This window comes from Anabrus simplex, chromosome 1 (genome assembly GCF_040414725.1).
Source record: "Anabrus simplex isolate iqAnaSimp1 chromosome 1, ASM4041472v1, whole genome shotgun sequence".
NCBI lineage: Eukaryota > Metazoa > Arthropoda > Insecta > Orthoptera > Tettigoniidae > Anabrus > Anabrus simplex.
Window position 1 is genome coordinate 659,755,444 of NC_090265.1, and position 22,326 is coordinate 659,777,769.

The following is a 22,326-nucleotide window of genomic DNA, read 5'->3' on the forward strand; positions in this document are numbered from 1 at the left end:
AGAACCATGGTATATGTCATTTTGGGGTACTGATCAAAAGTAGCGAAGACTCACGGTGGTCCACACAAGATGGTACTACTCCCAAGTATTGCAATTCGTACAGGGAACGCAGACCTATGGTGTTTCTCACACAATGGCGCCACTGATAACCAACACAAACCAGTAAGGTTCCTCACCTAGGTGTACTAGACACGGGTGCCGGTATTCCCGTGGTGTTCCTCACATAGTGGGTACCAATCACAGGCAACGCTGACCCACCGTGCCGCTCATATAGCGGTACAACTCACAGGCTGCGCCCAGACCCGCGGTGTTGCTCACATGGGTACAACGCACGGGTACTGGAATCCACCAGGCCAGGCTTTTTACTGCAACTAATTACAAACCTATTTCGTACCAATTTAGTGATACTACTCACAAGTACATGCAACCCATGGTGTTCCCCACATGATGGTACGAATCAAGAGTAGTTTCATGTTTCTAATTCAATCATCCCTTGGTCGCCCCTTGTAGTCGCCTCTTACGACACGCAGGGGATAATGCGGGTGTATTCTACATGTGCGTCCCCCACTCGCAGGGGGTACTTAGTTTACAGATCGCATACAAAACAGTTTCAAAATCTTGTACAATGTACACTAACATACTTTATTCACTGTCCCTTGCCGACCTCTCTCACACTACACCAGATATATACTGTACACATTCACTCCACAGCAGCCTGACATGAGAGACTCCATTCTTTGATGACAGACAGAACAGAAAAATAGTATCAGTTCCATGGACTTCAATGTTCAGCTGCACTGAACCAGTGAATTGATAACTCACAGCATTTCACTCGCACACAGCACTGAACCTCACAGAGATTTACACACACAAACTGACTCCTTAATTCAAAATGCACCACTTGAGCTCACCTGATTCACCTTAAATAGGGAGGCCGGACTCTCTAGATACTTAGCGAAAGCAGAAGTCTCTCGAGTTCTCTTGATTCCGAATGACCTGGCTTCATCGTCTAGTTCTTTCTCCCACCGTCGGGTGGCCTCTAGTGAGATAACAGAGTGGTGGCAGAGAAGGTTACGCGCCTGCTGGTTCCTGTCTGGCTGTGTCGCGTGGCGAGCACACCCTAACTCAGTGACATCACACGTGGTCAGTGCCAGGCTAATTTGCTCCTCTTCAACAATCTTCCGCCATTTATCTCGATACAACGCCAAAATTTTCCAATTCCTATAGTCCGTCCGTCCGTCCATCCATTTCTTGGTTGACCTTGTCCTATCTCTCTTTTTTTTGCTAGTTGCTTTACATCGCACCGACACAGATAGGTCTTATGGCGACGATGAGACTGGGAAGGAAGCGGCCGTGGCCTTAATTAAGGTACAGCCCCAGCATTTGCCTGGTGTGAAAATGGGAAACCACGGAAAACCATCTTCAGGGCTGCCCACAGTGGGGTTCGAACCTACTATCTCCCGAATACTGGACGCACTTAAGCGACTGCAGATATCGAGCTTGGTCTCATCCTCTCTGTCCCCCTGGATTTCCATTTAATATTTTTTAGGTACTTCCGTATCACTCATCCGTGCTACATGCCCGACCCACCTCAATCTGGCTGATTTCACTATTCTTCTAATAGGTGGGTCTTTATGTTCCTCTTTCACAGACTGGGCCGATGATTCTTCGAAGTATCTTTCTTTCGAAGGCATCCAGCATTCCAGTATCTTTTGCTGTTAATGGCCAAGTTTCCGAGGCATATGTAAGCACAGGTCTTATAAGTGTTTTATAGATGGTTAATTTAGTGGTACGGGTCAAGAGCCTTGAGGAGAGAAGCCTTGTTAGAGCAAAATAGGCTCTGTTGGCTGCTATTAATCTCCGTTTAATTTCATGAGAGGTATCATTTGAGTAGGTGACTGTCGATCCCAGATATTTAAACTGCTCAACTCCCTCAAAGGTGTAATTGCCCACGGTTATTGAGGGTGGCATGTTCTCCTTACGTGCTTTCCCAGCAGCCATATATTTAATTTTCTGCTGGTTGATGTTCAGTCCCATTTTCCTACTGGCCTGTTCAAGGGCGATGAATGTCTCTTCCATTGCCTTTCGAGTTCTTGCCACTATATATATATATATATATATCATCAGTATAAACAAGTATCTGCACTGATCTATAGAAAATTGTTCCCCTATTCAGGAGGTTTGCATCTCTCATCACCTTCTCCAAGGCAACATTAAAAAGGAGACATGCCAGCGCGTCTCCCTCCCATACCCCATTTTGAATATTTAATGTCTCAGACATCATTCCTCCCGTTCTTATACTACTTCGTGTCCCACTCATTGTCATTCTCACCACCCTTACCAATTTTCCAGGAATTCCCAGTTCAATCATATCATGGTACAATTGCTCTCAGTCTATACTGTCATACGCTCCTTTGTAGTCAATGAAAAGGTGATGCGTACCAATCCCAAATTCGATTGTCTTCTCTAAAATTTACCTTAAGGTGAAAATCTGATCTATAGTGGACTTTCCTGGGATAAATCAACACTGATAAATCCCAGTCTCTCTCTGAACAATTAGGAGAAGACAGTCAAATAGAATGTTGGAGAATATATCCCAAGTTAAGTAGCGTAATTCCTCTATAACTATCACACTCAAGCTGATCTCCTTATATATAGGACATATAATTCCTTCATCCCATTGCTGAGGCATTTTCTCCTCATACCATACTGAAGTAGCTATTTTTAGGAAAGTCCGTTCCAATTCATTGCCACCTTGCTTGAGCAGTTCCGCTGGAATATAATCTGTTCCTGTTGCCTTGTTATTCTTCAATTTCTTCATAGCAGTTATCACCTCTTCTAAAGTTTGGTACGTATTTGTCGTGTAGCCAGGAGATCTGGAAAAATTGTCTGGCAGCCAGTTGTGTTGCTTTCTTGGGACACGTGTAAGGCACTATAAGTTAAAACCTACGGACGGGACACTGAAGATGTGGGGATTCACTTTTTAAATGGCGAATGCTCTCCTCGCCGCTATGGGACTGTGGTGCACCGCGACAAACTATTAAACACATCAGGGAGGAATGCAGCATCAGAGCATATGGAGGGCCATACGAAGACTTCTTGATGGCAACCCCAAAATGTATTGAGTACATACAAGATCTAGATATTTGTTTGTAGATTGGTTCATTGGTTATTTTTTGGTTCATGTTTGTGGGTTACTGTAGTCACGTCCTAGTTCGTGAACCATGGGCAACGGCTGAGTGGCCTAGTAAGTGGTCCTGAGAGTCGGGATACCAGTTGCTATGGAATGGGAGTGGGCATCTCGGACATATTCTGAGTCGTGGCCCTCCTTGTGCTCAGGCGGCTAGGACTACACAATTCACCGGTGGTCCATAACCCGTTAGAGGAGAGATCATCACTTGGACTATGTGCAAGTAGGGCAGCATCCTGCTTCATGAATTTACCGAGCTCAGAACACTTTAAGCAAGCCTCGGACCTATGGGAGTAATGGAGTCCCACTCCCATTTGACAAGCGAGGGACTCCTTGGAAACAACTTGGCGAACGAAATGGAATTCGATGGGGAGCTATCAATATTAATGGGGCTTATGGAAGAAAGAAGGTAGAACTGGCTGAGTCAGCAAAGAGGATGCATCTGGATGTGCTAGGAGTAAGTGATATTCGGGTAAGGGGAGATAAGGAGGAAGAGATAGGAGATTATAAAGTGTACTTGACGGGTGTTAGAAAGGGAAGGGCAGAGTCTGGGGTAGGGCTCTTTATCAGGAATACCATTGCACGCAACATAGTTTCTGTTAGGCATGTAAGTGAGCGAATGATGTGGGTAGATTTGTCAGTGGGAGGAATTAGGACAAGAATTGTGTCCGTGTATTCACCATGTGAGGGTGCAGATGAGGATGAAGTTGACAAGTTTTATGAAGCATTGAGTGACATCGTGGTCAGGGTCAACAGCAAGGATAGAATAGTGCTAATTGGCGATTTCAATGCGAGAGTTGGGAATAGAACTGAAGGATACGAAAGGGTGATTGGTAAATGTGGGGAAGATATGGAAGCTAATGGGAATGGGAAGCGTTTGCTGGACTTCTGTGCTAGTATGGGTTTAGCTGTCACGAATACATTCTTCAAGCATAAGGCTATTCACTGCTACACATGGGAGGCTAGGGGTACCAGATCCATAATAGACTATATCTTAACAGACTTTGAATTCAGGAAATCTTTTAGGAATGTACGAGTTTTTCGGGGATTTTTCGATGATACAGACCATTATCTGATCTGTAGTGAACTAAGTATCTCTAGGCCTAGGGTAGAGAAAGTGAAATCTGTCTGCAAACGAATAAGGGTAGAAAATCTCCAGGACGAGGAAATTAGAGAGGCTGTCAGGATCAGATTTTCAGTATGCGCCAGGTAATTGAAAAATGCTACGAAGTTTCGAACAGTAGACAGTAAGCAGGTTCAGGATATAGAAAGTGAATGGGTGGCATACAGGGATGCTGTAGTAGAAACAGCAAGGGAATGCCTAGGAACAACTGTGTGTAAAGATGGGAAAAGGCAAACATCTTGGTGGAATGATGAAGTGAGAGCAGCCTGTAAACGTAAAAAAAAAGGCTTATCAGAAATGGCTCCAAACAAGGGCCGAGGCAGACAGGGATTTGTACGTAGATGAAAGAAACAGAGCGAAACAAATAGTTGTTGAATCCAAAAAGAAGTCATGGGAAGATTTTGGTAATAACCTGGAAAGGCTAGGTCAAGCAGCAGGGAAACCTTTCTGGACAGTAATAAAGAATCTTAGGAAGGGAGGGAAAAAGGAAATGAACAGTGTTTTGAGTAATTCAGGTGAACTCATAATAGATCAGAGGGAATCACTGGAGAGGTGGAGGGAATATTTTGAACATCTTCTCAATGTAAAAGGAAATCATCATGGTGGTGTTGCAAACAGCCAAGCTCATGGGGAGGAGGAAAAGGATGTTGGTGAAATTATACTTGAGGAAGTGGAAAGGATAGTAAATAAACTCCATTGTCATAAGGCAGCAGGAATAGATGAAATTAGACCTGAAATGGTGAAGTATAGTGGGAAGGCAGGGATGAAATGGCTTCATAGAGTAGTCAAATTAGCGTGGAGTGTTGGTAAGGTACCTTCAGATTGGACAAAAGCAGTAACTGCACCTATCTATAAACAAGGGAACAGGAAGGATTGCAACAACTATCGAGGTATCTCATTAATTAGTATACCAGGCAAAGTATTCAAAGGCATCTTGGAAGGGAGGGTGCGATCAGTCGTTGAGAGGAAGTTGGATGAAAACCAGTGTGGTTTCAGACCACAGAGAGGCTGTCAGGATCAGATTTTCAGTATGCGCCAGGTAATTGAAAAATGCTACGAGAGGAATAGGCAGTTGTGTTTATGTTTCGTAGATCTAGAGAAAGCATATGACAGGGTACCGAGGGAAAAGATGTTCGCTATACTGGGGGACTATGGAATTAAAGGTAGATTATTAAAATCAATCAAAGGCATTTATGTTGACAATTGGGCTTCAGTGAGAATTGATGGTAGAATGAGTTCTTGGTTCAGGGTACTTACAGGAGTTAGACAAGGCTGTAATCTTTCACCTTTGCTGTTTGTAGTTTACATGGATCATATGCTGAAAGGTATAAAATGGCAGGGAGGGATTCAGTTAGGTGGAAATGTAGTAAGCAGCCTGGCCTATGCTGACGACTTGGTCTTAATGGCAGACTGTGCCGAAAGCCTGCAGTCTAACATCTTAGAACTTGAAAATAGGTGCAATGAGTATGGTATGAAAATTAGCCTCTCGAAGACTAAATTGATGTCAGTAGGTAAGAAATCCAACAGAATTGAATGTCAGATTGGTGATACAAAGCTAGAACAGGTCGATAATTTCAAGTATTTAGGTTGTGTGTTTTCCCAGGATGGTAATATAGTAAGTGAGATTGAATCAAGGTGTAGTAAAGCTAATGCAGTGAGCTCGCAGTTGCGATCAGCAGTATTCTGTAAGAAGGAAGTCAGCTCCCAGACGAAACTATCTTTACATCGGTCTGTTTTCAGACCAACTTTGCTTTACGGGAGCGAAAGCTGGGTGGACTCAGGATATCTTATTCATAAGTTAGAAGTAACAGACATGAAAGTAGCAAGAATGATTGCTGGTACAAACAGGTGGGAACAATGGCAGGAGGGAACTCGGAATGAGGAGATAAAGGCTAATTTAGGAATGAACTCGATGGATGAAGCTGTACGCATAAACCGGCTTCGGTGGTGGGGTCATGTGAGGCGAATGGAGGAGGACAGGTTACCTAGGAGAATAATGGACTCTGTTATGGAGGGTAAGAGAAGTAGAGGGAGACCAAGACGACGATGGTTAGACTCTGTTTCTAACGATTTAAAGATAAGAGGTATAGAACTAAATGAGGCCACAAGACTAGTTGCAAATCGAGGATTGTGGCGACGTTTAGTAAATTCTCAGAGGCTTGCAGACTGAACGCTGAAAGGCATAACAGTCTATAATGATAATGTATGTACGTATGTATGTATGTAATAACGTATTTGTATGCCATACGCTAAATAAATAAATAAATACCTCTTCTAAAGTTGGTGGACCTATATTTTCGTCAGGGTCATTTTCTCCTTGCGCATCAATTGAGTGTCTTGTTATCATTCTGAAATTCAGGAGTCTATCAAAATGTCGCCGCCATCTTTCACATATCTCTTCCCCTCGTTAACAATTTTTCCTGTTTCATCCTTTATCAGGCTAGTTTTGCCACAGAAGGGTTTCCGTGCAGCATTTACCTCACTGTAAAATCTCCTCGCCACATTTTGATTTCTCAGAAGCTCCATTTCTTCGATATTTGCCTTCATCCACTCTCTCTTTTTCCTCTGATGGATCTTCTTTTCAATCCTCTGTTTTTCTTTATAGACTTCCTTCATTCTTCTTGTACAATTTGATTGTAATGTCCTTCTATATGCCATGTTCTTCTCTTCTGTTGCTATTTCACACTCAGTGTCAAACCAAGGAGATTTTTTATATCTTGTTTCAATTCGCAGTGTTTCATTTGCTGATGTCTCTACTGCATTTTTAATCATTTCCCACTGATACCCAATGTCGTTGCATTCTTCAGTATTTTCAAGGATCTGTATTATCCTCTCCTGGTATTGCATTTTAACTTCAGATGATTCTAGAGCTGTTATATTGTATTTTGGTATGTTGGTTCGGGTTCCTTTGAATGCACTGGAGATCCTAGCCCTAATTCGTGCACGTACCAGGAAGTGGTCTGAGTCTATATTTGGGTATCTGAGACTCCTCACATCCAAGAGATCTGACTTGTGCCTTGCATCTATCAACACATGATCAATCTAGTTAACTATGTTTCCGTCCAACAATGTCCACGTTCCTTTATGTACATCTTTGTGCGGGAACAATGAGGAGCCCACAACCATATTTCTAGATGCTGCAAATAATATAAGTCTCGTTCCATTATCATTACTTACAGTATGTTTGCTGTGGGGATCAATTGTTGGCTTACATATCTGTTCCCTTCCCACCTGAGCATTTAGATCACCAGCAACTATTTTAATGTCATGGCCTGGGCAACCGTCATATGTTCTTTCCAAAAGTTCATAGAACAATTCTTTCACTTCTTCCTGAGATTCTTCTGTTGGTGCATGGGTGTTAATTATAGAGTAATTAAAGAATTTACACTTTATCCTGAGTACTGACATTCTTGGACTAATGGGTGTAAACCCAATTACAACATGCTTTAGCTGGTAATGTACCACAAATCCTGTGCCAAACTCGTGCTCCTCCTCGCTATAGCTATAGAATATACTAGCACTCGTGCTCCTCCTCGCTACAGTTATAGAATATACTAGCTTCTTGCTTTTCTAGAATTCCACTTCCGGTCCACCTTACTTCTTGTAGAGCTATGATACTCTGTTTCAGCTTCATTGTTTGGTTCAGCAGCATCTTCAGGGCTCCTGGGCGATATAAGGATCTCACATTCCAGGTTGCAATATATAAATCTGACTTACGCTTTATATTTCCTTTCTTTCATGCACTGATGGTCGATTATCATTGTCCTTTTCCACGCCAAGTTTGTCTCCATTGATCAGTCTGGCTTTCTTTCGTTGAAGTTTTACAACTTGACCTTTTTTACAGAGCGGGGTGTCAGCCATACGTCCAACCTCTTCCGGAGGATGGGTAATTTTTAATCAGGGTTTTCTTCCCTTAGCCTTTGGAGAACCAACCCCACATACTACAAGGCAGCAGCATCTTCACCAGAGCCCCGTTACCCACCACTTTTCAGGGTTCCTGCTGGGCCTTCACAGCTACCGAAGCGGTCACAGGGCACACGCAGTCCCCACTGTACATCACCCCACCAGGCAATCCCTTACTTTATGACATTGCCCGTCTCTCACGACGTGGACGAGGGGTTGGACTTATGGGAGATGGACACAGTCACAGTACTTTGTAATTTACAATTCCATCTCTTTGTTCTTTAAAGTTTATTTTAGAAGATGGTCCTCCCCATGATCTTGTACCTTGAAGTGGTGGGGAGGCTTGCATGTCTCAGTAACCTTGAGACTGATGCCAGCAGGGCCATCCAAGCCAGTACAGTCAAGGGTGAGGAATCAAACTAAATAGTCTGAGTGCCAACTAGAAGAGCTTCTTTTGACATATGGATAAAATGTTTTCATAGTTTCTGATATAGTAGATAGAATAGATTTCAGAACCAAGTGATGCTACTCTGCAAAACTGGCGCGCAATTCGAAAAATCCAAGATGGTGCACAAGATGGTCGCTATAAAAATGCCCACTTTGGAGTGTGGTAATAGTTGCATGAGAGACATTTTTAATGTTTTATAGGGTCAAGGAATCCGAATATAATGTTATTTTGCACTTAAAATGACTGTTGCAGGTTATGAATGAATCTAGTTAAAATGTTTAATGAAATTGGAGAGGAATGTATTTTCAAGTGTAGTATACAAGACAAGTGGATAAGTTATCAGTCTATTATATCTGCAAGTAAAATTTAAAATGAAAACAGGTTGGAACACATGGAACAACGGTTCTCCGATGGTCCCAATTTGGTGGTGTACAGCCACCAGTCATGAGTTTCAACCTACACATCTAAAATGTATATAAATCATATGCTCAAAAGGATCAAAAGAAGTGCACGGTTACTGCAAACCAATAACCACATAAAGTAATCTAAAAAGTTTATTAAATTATAAAAGTATTGAATAGGTGGATATATAGATACTTCTTTTGATCATTATAGTCAATATGGAGCTTGAAAATTAATTTCATTACTTGTAATACTCAAAAGGATGCTCCTGAATAAGTCAATTGGTGCGTGTTGGAATTTTATACACTCAGTGCTGTAGTGTTTTGGTGAAGCTATTAAGTGTCCAGTTCAATTCCTAGAGTGAATTTTAATTTGAGGAAGTGTTATTCACAAGAATAAAAGTGTGGTATAGTAAATATTAGTTGAATATTAACATCACGCAGTTCAGTTTTGAAAGGGAAGCCATCTTACTTTGTGACGTGAAGATCAAGCAGACAATGGGAGACAATCAAAGAGTAAACAAATGTGCAAAATGTGATATAGCATCCTCAACTGAAGATAGTGCTATCGGCTGTGACGGAGTATGTAATCTCTGGTTTCACAGGAAATGCACGTCAGTCAATGTAACGGAATTCAAGGCACTATCATCAAATAATGGATCCCTCATGTGGATGTGCGGGTCGTGTAGGCATCGTCTAAAAAACTATGGGCTCAATTCTGCTATACAAGAAAACAATGAAGCCAGGCAAGCCACACTCCAAAACAAACAAACAAACATGTGACAACATCAAAAAGAAACTAGAAGTAGTGAGTGAAGAGTTGATGAAAAGAATGACACTTATCTTGGAAACACAACTTCAACAAGCAGAAATATTAGCTTCAGGACAAGGAAAAGTCTTGAATAAACCAGTACAGAACCCAGAGGGATTAAAGCAAAGAAAATCTATTATTACCTACAAGGAGGAAGAATGGACAAAACATACAAATACTAACAACAGAGAAAATGCTATGATTATGAATGAGTTCGGAAACCCGACAACAACAGCCCAACACAGGTTATCCTCTCCTCGAAGAGATACAAGACAATATGAACCACCAAGAAGACTCCCCCGAAAAGGCACAGAAAGCAAAGAAAAAGGAAAACTAAGTCCAGCACCCAGGACAGCATGGGTGTACGTGGGGAGACTGAAGGATGACATCACAGAAGAAGATCTGAAAGAACACCTCACAAACAACGGTACCACTAAAGTAATTGAATGCGAACAATTACCCACACGAGGATCAAACAAAGCGTTTAAAATAGGCATACCTATGGAAGAACGGGAAATAGTCTTTGACCCAGAATTCTGGCCAAATGGAATAACCTACCGCACTTATCGATTTTGTAAACAATAAAGACGAGACACCAAGAGAATTCCAGAAGACGACAGGCAAGACATTGGACATACTACTTTGGAATGTGGAAGGGTTAAAGAGTATTGTTAATACAGCACCAGATGATATTTGGATAGGACAAGATGTAATAATAGCTACAGAAACATTTTTGACGGAGGCTTTTGGCATGACTACTACACAGCACACTCTTATGCTAAACCAAAAGCTTTAGGCAGACCGGAAGGAAAAATTAAAGAGATAGTAAAGGAAGAAAACATGACAATCGTAAAATCCATGGACATTACAGTATCGGGGATGTACATTACATACGGCACATCAATAGAAGATACAGCAGAGCAGGTATTAGGGGCTATATCACAAGTGAGAACAGAAGAAAATGTAATTATTGCAGAAGATTTCAACTGCAGAATTGACAAACCAAATAACAAAACAACAACTATACTGAATATTCTACAGGAGGAAGGTTTTAAACTCATCAATAAGGCCGAAGATATAACCTATATAGCATACAATGGAGTAAGCACAATAGACTAGTTTTTTATACAGGAAAGATCATAGTTAAAAACCAAAAAAGGAAATGGAATACCTTGAACACACCGCTCACTAAACATATCCCCATACATATCAGATTTCTACTAGTAAGAAACACACATGAAAAGTCACTTCCAGACTCACATAAAACAACAAGAAAAATAAACTTGGAAGTACTACAAAACAATACACAAGCTATAGAAAACGCGAAGCGACACCTAAGAGACAATGATATCAATCTCACTATGACTGCCATTCAAGATGCTATAATTGCAGCAACAGTACCAGCCATAATAAGGAAATTGAAACCATGGTTTGACACTGAGTGCTACCAACACCGAAGAGAAACGTTAGATGCCCTACACAAAGCAAGACTAAAAAATGTAAAAGATGACCTAGAGGAATATGCTAGGAAGAGAAAGGAATACAAGATGCTCTTGAACAGCAAGAAATCACAATTTATAGAAAAAGAAGCACTAAGAGAAACAGATCAAGCACGCAAGGACCCCTACATAGCACTCAGAAGAAAGGTCACCAGAACACCAGATGAAATCCAAATAGAAAGTTGGGAATGCCACTTCTCTCGAATTTTAAATAAAGGACAGACAAACAAATCACCTGATAATAGGACACCGAATGAGGAAGAAAAGACCTCTCAAATTACAACAGAAGAGGTTGAAACAATAATCAGAAACACAAAAACAAAAAGGCAGCAGGACCAGACGGGATTTATAATGAGATGTTAAAGGAATCAACAGGAGTGTTAGTTGAAATATGGACAGAGTTATTCAATAAATGCCTCTGCTCAGGAGAAATTCCAGATAGCTGGAGAAAGTCGACAATCAAATACTCAAAAGGAGTCATTCCAAGGAAGATAGTACACAGAACTACCTAAAAGTATACTGTTGTCAGAGCCTACGAAATTCAGTTTTAGCGATGACTGCATCTTTATTTCGGTTGAGCAGTGCATTGATTGAGATCCAAAAAGCTCTTAGCCGTTACAACCCATATTTCCTAGTCAGAACCACTGAGTTATAAAAAAAAATTAAAAAGTATTTTGGAAGTGCTCAATAAAAGGAAATATAAATTTGAGGCCTAAAATTTAATTCTCAAATATTTAAGTTATTAGTGGCCATATCTTAATGAAAATCGGTATACAAAGTTGGGGAATAAGTAGCTATAATCTAGGCCATAAATAATTATACTCACGCTGAGTGAAATGGTAGTTTATGGGAAGGCCTAAAATTTAATCCTCAGATATTTGTTATTAATAGTCGTATCTTACGAAAATCGGTACGGGAAATCGAGGAATAAGTCGCTACAATCTATGCCATAAATAATTGTATTCACACTGAGAAAATGATAGTTTAGGAGAAAGACTAAAATTAAATTCTCAGTTATTTGCTATTAATGGTCCTATCTTATTGAAAATCGGTATGAAAAGCCGGAAAATAAGTCGCTATAATCTAGGCCATAATTAACTTTATTCACGCTGAGCAAAATGGTAGTTTAGGGGAAGGCCTAAAATGTAATTATCAAATATTTATGTTATTATGTTATTAGTGGTCATATCGATAAATACTACATACCTAAAGTTCTACAGTTTTAAATATCCGATAATTTATCTTATGCATTGTTAGCGTACCGGCTATGATCATAGAGATATTCATGAATTTGGATTTTTGTTACTAAGTCCATATCAGCGCCAAGTCAAGAGAACATGGGTAAACAGATTTAATGAAAATCAGTATGTGAAGTCTGAGAATAAGGAACTACAGTCTACGCTATAAATAATTTAAAAGACGCCCTAATATCACAGAGCTGAAACAGAACTAAATGTTAAGGCCTACAATACAGCTCATAAAACTGATAACTATAACATTACATTGACCATTGTTTGTTGTGGTGGACTTTGTGTCTTCTGTCACCACTCATCTATGATATATAGGATTACTGCTGTGTATCGAGTATTTTTTAAAATTTACCTTACGTCACACCGACACAGATAGGTCTTATGGCGACGATAGGATAGGAAAGGGCTTGGCCTTAATTGCAGTCCCAGAATTTGCCTGATGTGAAAACGGGAAACCACGGAATACCATTTTCAGGTCTGCCGACAGTGGGGTTCGAAGCCATCGGATGCAAGCTCACAGCTGCATACCCCTAACCACACGGCCAACTAGTCCGATTGTACCGAGTGTTAACAGCCTGCTTGAATATTGGTGGGAAGTAACTGGGGAGTTAGATAACTTTCTTCTTTAACATGCCATTCCTCTGGTTCATACATTTTTTGATACTACTGGTACGTAACACATTGGTTCATCACAGCATTCGAGCTATTCAATCCCTACTCTGTGGCACTGATTGGAATGAGCAGTGTGCATATTTAAGGGAATTATGGCATAGGAGTGTTCACGGCTGTCTGCACTCTGGTCATTCCAGCTCTGGAACTTTCGACTGTTAGATCGGCACCATAGTACTGCAAGAAACTATCCTCATTTTTTCCGTATTGTGCTGCTCGTTAAAAGTGAGAAAATGTGCGGTTTTTCATTTGATCGAGTATTTTATATGATAACATTGCTTTTAATCGCTACTTACATTACCTACTGATGTTTTTGTAATGGCCTTTGTTTACTTCAGTTAGGAAAACCAGAAGGTCAGTCTTTCTGAGAATCCCGTTGTGAAGCACGGGTACATCAGCTAGTTAAGGTATAGCCCCAGCATTTGCCTGGTGTGAAAATGGGAAACCATGGAAAACCATCTTCAGGGCTGCCAACAGTGGGGTTCAAACCCACTATCTCCCGGATGCAAGCTCACAGCTGCGCACTCCTAACCGCACGGCCAACTCGCCCGGTGTACTTCCTTCTCTAGCAGTAGCAAATTTATTTAGAAAGAACGATTATGAGAGATGGATTGGAGAAAGAGGATCTTACACCAAACAGTGCTGGAATCGAGCAATGGGCTATAAGTTTGCACGAGACGAGTCAGCTAGGGAATGATGTGTGTTTAATGCCAGAGCATGACCGTAGTGAAGAGGAAGAAGGAAAAGCAACAGTAAGTTGTGATGCTGAAGATAAGACAAAAATAAGGAGCAAGCTAGAAATATGCTGAAATCTTTAAACCCACCACAGAATCCTGAAGACTTAGTAAACATTGTGAATAAGAAAATTGAATCAAGTATAGTTAACATTGGCAACTAAATGTATGCAGAAGTTTAAAGACTCTCTCCCAAGTGGTTTCTATAACAGTCTGTAGAAATGTGTTGTCAGCATGGATGAAATGAAACAATGCTCAACCAAAAAGCGACCACAACTTTTTTTTTTTTTTTGCTAGCTGCTTTACGTCGCACCGACACAGATAGGTCTTATGGCGACGATGGGACAGGAAAGGCCTGGGAATGGGAAGGAAGCGGCCGTGGCCTTAATTAAGGTATAGCCCCAGCATTTGCCGGGTGTGAAAATGGGAAACCACAGAAAACCATCTTCAGGGCTGCCGACAGTGGGGTTCGAACCCACTATCTCCCGGATGCGAGCCCACAGCTGCAAGATCCTAACCGCACGGCCAACTCGCCCGGTGACCACACAACTCGATGGAACATTTTTATATTCGATTGTCTTTTCTACGACTACACTTTGCCCTGAATAATGTCCTTTTCTTTCTCTGTACGGACTTCACTGCCATGCTAGACTCTCCGACACCTTATGGAGCTTCCTTGTGCGAACTTCACTCTGATACTTCTTACTGGAGCTTCTCCCTGATGCACCCCAAAACTTCAGTTCATATTTCCGTAACTATTCGTTCTCGAAGTTCCTAACATCCCTTTAGAATAACTACCCCTCTCCCTACTTGTGACTGATGTATATACTTACAGTAGCTCGGGTATCTTCTTTCTTATCTCCTCCGGCCGCTGGCCCTTGGCGGACACCTAGATGTCTTTCCTGAAGAAAAATGCAGGTCCACAGGCTCAAACTCAACCCTCTCCTCAAGTGAAGGTTGAAGTCTATCTTTGTTTGAAAGTGTTCGTTACAGCAACTGATCTCATTGATCGTCGTGATTTTCCCACTATGTAAGGGTATGAATTGTTCTAGAAGTTCTCCAGTGAACAAGTACATCTTCACATCATGATTCTGCGTTTTTACTCATTGTTCTACATGACAAACTCGGTCCAACCCATAAGTTTGGCGACAAGATGCCATCACAATATTTCACCATATTGCACACAACACTGTCTCTACTGAGGTTTTGCTTCGTACTAAATTCAATGCATTAAATAATGCTCGAATACACTCTATTATGATTGCTCATTCTACTAACACTTGAAGCAATATTACTTCATAACGCTGGTGTACACTTTCCCTAAAATTTAAGTACAATTTCGAGACCTTTCTCTCTTGGAGGTCACAGGTTCGAGACTTGCTTGAGTCCGTTCATTCCACAATAAAAGACGCGCATTATGACCCGCGGTCATGACAACAGTACATAAAAAAAAGATAAGTATAGGCCTAATCGAATAATCTTACCATCATCTATATATATAAAATAAGAGTTTTGTCTGTACATTGCTCAGAATTTGAAAATAATGGTATTTATGTATCAGTCATGTCCATAGTAACAAAGAAATGCATTTTTTACTTTTCCGTAATTTCTGTCTGTCTGTCTGTCTGTCTATCTGTCTGTCTGTCTGTATGTACACGCATCACGAGAAAACGGCTGAAGAGAATTTAATGAAAATCGGTTTGTGAAGTCCGGATATTAGCCGCTACAATCTAGGCTATAAATCATTTTACTCACGCTGAGTGAAATAGTAGTTTAGGGGAAGGCCTAAACTTTAATTCTTAAATATTTATATTATTAGTGGTACTATCGATAAATATTACATAACTAAAGTTATATAGAATTAAATTTCAGATCATTTATGCCATACATTGTTACCATACCGGGTTTGATAACACAGATATTCATGAATTTGTATTTTTGTTGCCATGTCCATATCAACGCCGAGTCACGAGAAAATGGGTTAACAGAATTTAATGAAAGTCAGTATATAGAGTCGGGGAATAAGAAACTACAGTCTAAGTTAAAAACAATTTTATTCACCCTGCATGAAATTGTAGTTTAGGGGAAGCCGCCTAAAACTTAATTTTTAAGTACCCAGCATATTTCCTATCGAAAAGTGCTACTTAACAAAAGTTATAGAGAATACAATTTCCGACCATTTATGTTTTATTCAACTTTACCGTACCGACTATGATAAGAGTGGTATTTCAGAGTCGGAAGGAAACTAAATGTGAAGGCGTACAATATTGAAAGCGCATAACATTGATCAACAATAACATTACATTGACCATTGTTTGTGGTGATGTTCTTTGTCTCTTATACTGCCGCTCAACTCCGATAGATGGGATTACTGCTGCGTATCGAGTATAACAGCCTGACTGAATATTGGGGGAAATAGCCGGGGGGGTTAGAAAACTTTCTTCTTTAGCATGTCATTCCTCTGGTTCATACATTTTCTGATACCGTACTGCTGGTATGTAACACACTGGTTCATCATAGTATTCCAGCTATTCGATCCCTACTCTGACGCGCTGTTTTGAATGATCAGTGTGCTCTCTCAAGGCAGAGGATCACTTAGTAGTAGTAGTAGTAGTAGTAGTAGTAGTAGTAGTATGACCTGGTCTAGAATTATCCACCCCAACACGAAAAAAGACTAAGAGTGTTCACGGATCATGGCTGTCCGAGGCCTGGTCATTCCAGCTCTGGAAGTTTGGACTGTTATATTGGCAGCATAGTACTGTTCGTTAAAAGTGAGAAAATCTGTGGTTTTTCATTTGATTGAGAATTTAATGTGAAATCATTGCCTTTACTCGCGCAGTTGTAATGCCCTATGTTCATTTCAGTTGGGAAAACCCACTAAAACAATCTTTCTGAGGATGTAAAGAGGCAGGTGGAGAGTGAGTGTCTGACATTACAACGCAATTCCCCAACCTGATTGAGACTGATGGTAGGAAAGCGGGCCTACCATTACAATGAAAATTCCCTAATGCAGTCGTCATATGAGAAAAGACGTTTGGTGATTTCTCCGTCGCGTTTCCAGGCTAACGTTAAGAGCTAAGCAATTTAATACGGTCTTGGTCACAACGTGTACCTAACCTACTGTTCTGTATACAATGTAGAATTCCGTAGCGAAGCACGGGTACATCAGCTAGTTATACATAAGTTGGAAAGAGGTGGTGAGGATGGCAAGCAATAGAGTGAGACTGCGCAGCTTTTTGGATGCCCCATGTTTCATTGAGAACTGAAGGAAATAAATCAAGTTACAAGGTAGTGACTGGTATATTTTGTGATATGATTATTTTCCTTTTGTATTTAGTGACTACTGCTTCTTCTCTTGTCATCATCCAAAACTCCTATTCCTGTAAAAATCTTGTACGGTTGCTGGGTAGGTGATGCCATTTAAACTACGATCCACAGCCTAACTGTTCGGTTCTTTGGTCTGTCGAAAACTAATTCAGAATTAAATAAGTTTAGAAAATACCAGATAAAGGAAACGTTAAATTACAGGATACATAAACAAGATGCCATTAATTAAAAATAGATCTAAATTTATTTAATCCTGAATTCGGTTTCAACAGACTGAATGAATCTAGCAGTGATAGATTAACTAATTTAAGTTGAAACTGAAGAGAAATGGTTTCCACTATAAGAAACTTAAAGCATGTTCATGACATTAACAGCATGTTGATGCTTTTGTTTTGGCTGTTTGTAACTGTTCACAATGTTCAGTAATCCCAATCCTGCTTCTCAATTCAACCAATCCTACCTTTTTTTCCCTAGCACAAAATCTAATGATATTTAAGACTAACAATATGTTGGTTTTCAAGCTTAAGATAGGACTTCATTATAATTTTGAATTGCTTCCTGGTTTAGGAAAACATATATTCCGCCAAGGGCTCTGGAAGAGTTTAGGAACAAGTCTTTTAGAAAAAATTTTTTTTAAGTGGTTAGATCACTGTGTTGCCCATCTACTACACAGTGTTTCCTACTTTGTATCAAACACCTAGCAATACTGACACAAATGCCCAATGTTTTGCTTGCTATTCTTCAGAGACCAGCTGATGGAATGGGAAGCCAACGACTGGCTGAACACTTAAGGGAAGTCACAATATAGAATATGTCTGAGAATCTTATTTCTATCCTAAAGTAATACGAAACACAAATCTCAGAAGCAACATACTATTGTACATGAGACAATCTCAAATGACTATAAGTACTCCATAATAAAAAATAACATGTTTAGTAGCAGAAAGTTTTCCAATATGTTGCATTGAGAAGCACATTACCTCCGCTCTTCTACGTTTGCTGCCCTGCTGGTTTTCTGGGTGAGCTTCTATATGACGGACCCATTCTGAAGGGTTAGCAAATGTTCTCTGACATAAATCGCAAGTAAGAGGTGTATATAATGTTTCGTCATCATTTTCTTCATCCTCTAGATGATGAAAGATTTCCTGGAATAAAAATAACTGTATATAATAATCTTCAACCACTCATTAATTAGGTATTCAAGGAGATTAGTGTCAAAGAATTTAAATATTTAAAAAATAGAACTCATTTCTTGATTACGGTAAACCTGGAAGATTGTAAATATTACTTAATATTTGGGCTAAATTGACTTCCATCTGATAGTTGCAGGGGGAAAAAAATGTTAAAATTTTTATTCACAAGTGCCACAGACTAGCCTACCTACAAGTTTCTGAATTTAATTTTTAAAAATATATTTTAGATACTGTACCCTCAAAATTGCCAGGATTCAATAAGACTACTACTATTCTAAGTAACTGAAAGCTAATCAGGGTATCTTTCACTTACAGGCTTCACTGTCATTTCAGTGTCCATTTGTTCACTCGTACTTCCATCGTCCAAGGGCTCCTCAAGTTCTGTATCCACCCACTCTATGGGTTCCTGTTTAACGAGCAGCTGCATAGGATCAACCTCCACAGTTGAAGTGTGATTTTCTATAGAATCAACTAACGAATGAGTTATACGTTTGTCAGTAGACTTTGGTCCTTCTTTCCCCTCATCGCTATTTGCTTCATGGGCAGTATTTTTACTTAGTCCATTCTGACCTACCTGTTTATGCTTACTTTGTTCATCCTTCTCTCCACCACTTGGCACCTTTGTATCCTCTTTCTTACCACCAATCTCTTGTTGACCATTTCCGGCATGAACAGATGTAGACTTACTACCAGTACGACACTCTGTATTTGAAGTAGGCTTTTTACTATTTCGATCTGCATTATGACCAGATTGACTGTGTTTCAGAGATGAAGTATGTTCTCTTACATCATGACTAAATCCAGAATTACCACTTGAATCTCTTTCTCGACAAAGTCCTCGGACACCTAGTATATGAGCTGCTTTTAAAATAGCATCTAACTGTTCATAACTAACTGTTGCTTCCCCACTATACATATACTCAATAAGGATCTTCAGTATACGGTAACTTATTTCTGATGGTAAAACAATAACAATGGGGAAGCCACTGTTTGTGGCTGGGTAAACCACTCGTAGGAGCTGATGAAGGTAAGAACTGCATGCAGACAAAACAAAGCGATGAGCAGGGATTTGACGACCGTCCACCGTCGCAAGAGTAACATCAGTAAAGGACTCCGATCGAAGTAGGGTAGCAATAGAAGAATGGAGATGAGCTCCATAGCTGTGCCATTTCAACTGGAAGTTCTCTGCTGTAGGAATAGCCATTATCTATCTAGAAACAACAACAAAAATGAATGCACTGAAACTGCCATTCATATATTTACGTTTTACACATTTGGACAACTGTACGAGCTAATTTTAAAAACTCAGATCAGTAAAAGCCAGGGCGTGGAAAAGATAAATATATAGAATCAAATTTATGTCCCAGACCAATATACCTGATAATTAACACATGAATGAAAAGTATATCCAAATTTTTCTGTTTAAATATAACACATTTTTCACAGGCGTAACAGCCAATTTATTATTACATTTGTAACCAAATTTGTAACTACAGATATCTCACGCACAAACGTCAATTCAGACAGCGTCAAGTACAGAAAATCGATCATTGGTGCGCATTATCGATTTTCAGGACGGACAACCAATCGGGCGCTTTCATTATCCATCGATCGGTATCGGTTCACGGCCAAGGAAACATCGTAGTAGCTTGAAATACCATTTCAAAAATAGGAATGTGTGGGAAATTCAATTTTTTTAATTGTGTGTTACTGCACACATAGAAGATAATTTATAAATTTGTCGTGAAACGCTTTGTTTTTATCTCTGAAGATATACTGTGTGCATTTTTATCTGAAATGGTGCGATATAGGGAAGAAATGATCTGTTAAATTAGCGGCGAAATTATAGTGAAGGTGTATGCTCATCTTCAGTATTCAAATAGCAGTGATATGGCAGAAAGTGACATTTGATGACATTTATCAATAACAACAGTTTAAAATTATAGAACATAATTTGAAATGTATTACAGTTTCTAAATTAGTTGTTATTCTAAGCTTAATGAAACGATGGATGGTAATTATTTACGTTTTTTCACTGTTTGGGAATGGAATTAAATCATAATATTCTCACCATAACCTCAACATAAGGTTGTTCGCCGATATCAAATACCGGTATTTTCAGAATACATATAGTCTAAAAATACTGTGATTTTATTTTTTTAGTTCCATCCGACAAAGACTGTCTTCCCCAGCTAATGGAAGGACTTGCCATTGCTGTTGAAAAGAAATCTGAAGATGTTTCCAGTCTATTAGACTCAATTGTTTTACAAGTCCAGGACTCCAACAACGGTAATTTACTGGCAGTAATTTGAAAATAATTTTCTTTGTTATTATTTGGATCGCTTCTTAGAGTTTTCTTTGTGAGGTCATTCCATCTATGAAGTTGATTTTCATTTATATTTTCATGTGACACACTTGCATGTAGGTTAAAGCTAACAAAATTATGTTTTAAAACTATTTTCTGTTGTGTTTGCAACAGTGAAAATTCATGGTATATGTGTTACCGTGACCCCACCCATCCTTATATAATCAGTTTGCAGAATCAGTTTTCATATCAGAACATTATATCATACAGACGTACTCATGGTAAAGTGTTGTGAGGTACTTGTTCATATTGCATAATTACGTGTAGTAAGTTATTTATTATACAGTTATCCCTTATTATAACGCCACAATTTGTTCAGAGTAGACCTATTTGTTGACGCAATAAAGAGGGTGGCGTTACATTGAGGTCACCATTTTAAAACAACAAGTTGAAAGACGTAGTGATATACTGTATAGGGATTTTCTGGAATAGTATTCATCAATATTTAATTTGACAATGACTCTATTTTGCGTTAGAACAACCTTGTGACAGATGTTACATACTCCAAAACTTTCTCAGCTTATGGTTTTCCCCTCACAACGATGAAAAATGCTTGGCTGTGTTCTGCTGGCTAACAGAAGGATACAGTTTTTAATATGCACACACTTCTCCCTTTTCTTTCATACATAAAAATAGTTTGTTTATTCATCCGTAGAAACGTGTACGCGCGGGACAGATGGGGCTGTATCCTCAATTTGCTTTGTCCAGGCTTCCGAAGCTTTTCTCAGAAACAGTCCATTATGGTAAGCCTTAAGGAAATTCCCATCTAGTACAAAACAATTCAATCCCAGAACAAGTAAATCCCCGGCACCATGCCAGTCGAGGTAATAAGCTACAGGTAATGAGGGCCAGTGGCATACTCAACCTGCTCACATTCCTAAAGGATCAGATAAGAGCCAAGTTTCCATTCAGAGAAAAGGTTTCAAACCACCGGTTGGTGATACATCGAGCGCATTTGAATCATTGCACTGCACTTCTGTACCTCTGCCACCAGTGGCACATGGCGGTAGGTAGGGGTGGCATTATATCGAGGTAGTTACTATATTATTTCCAGACTGCTGGCTTGCATGAACTTAATTAGAAAAATATTTCTCTTGTTACAATAATTGTGATTGATTAATTGATTGACTGATTTTGCTCATGGGCAACCTGTCCATCTAGGTGTGATGATGATGTAGGCAGAAGGTGAAACCCGGTGTTGTCACATACCGGTAGCCTATCGTATCGAATAACATCGAAGGATCTGCTCACGAACACTTCAGAGAAGTTTGGAATTGAATCCAGGCTTTTGGCATGCAATGTTTCGATTAGAAATTTTATAGCACCACCTCTCTTAGCCTGTCAGCCAGCAATTTGATAATGAAATGCCGTTCACCAACGGGACTTGAACCAGCTAAGCAAGGTGTTAGGCCT

The 22,326-nt window shown here is 39.8% G+C and overlaps 2 protein-coding genes across 3 annotated transcripts in view; one reads left to right on the plus strand and one right to left on the minus strand.

Moving 5' to 3' along the window:
• The window catches only part of LOC136871724 (zinc finger and BTB domain-containing protein 14), a 38,015-nt gene extending 17,954 nt beyond the window's left edge, over nt 1–20,061 (minus strand). The window contains exons 1-3 of one of the 2 annotated variants that reach the window (XM_067145263.2): nt 19,926–20,061; nt 18,862–19,759; nt 18,336–18,500 (exon numbers count right to left, since the gene is read on the minus strand). In XM_067145263.2, coding sequence (XP_067001364.2) covers nt 18,336–18,500; nt 18,862–19,752 — 1,056 coding nt within the window. In that variant the 5' untranslated portion in view covers nt 19,753–19,759; nt 19,926–20,061. The remainder of the gene's footprint in view (nt 1–18,335; nt 18,501–18,861; nt 19,760–19,925) is intronic. The other variant, XM_067145273.2, reaches the window with a different exon arrangement.
• Nucleotides 20,062–20,354: 293 nt separating this feature from the next.
• Nucleotides 20,355–22,326, plus strand: part of vimar (visceral mesodermal armadillo-repeats) — a 155,485-nt gene continuing 153,513 nt past the window's right edge. Inside the window, exons 1-2 of the mRNA XM_067145294.2 lie at nt 20,355–20,562; nt 20,712–20,837. Coding sequence (XP_067001395.2) covers nt 20,556–20,562; nt 20,712–20,837 — 133 coding nt within the window. The 5' untranslated portion in view covers nt 20,355–20,555. The remainder of the gene's footprint in view (nt 20,563–20,711; nt 20,838–22,326) is intronic.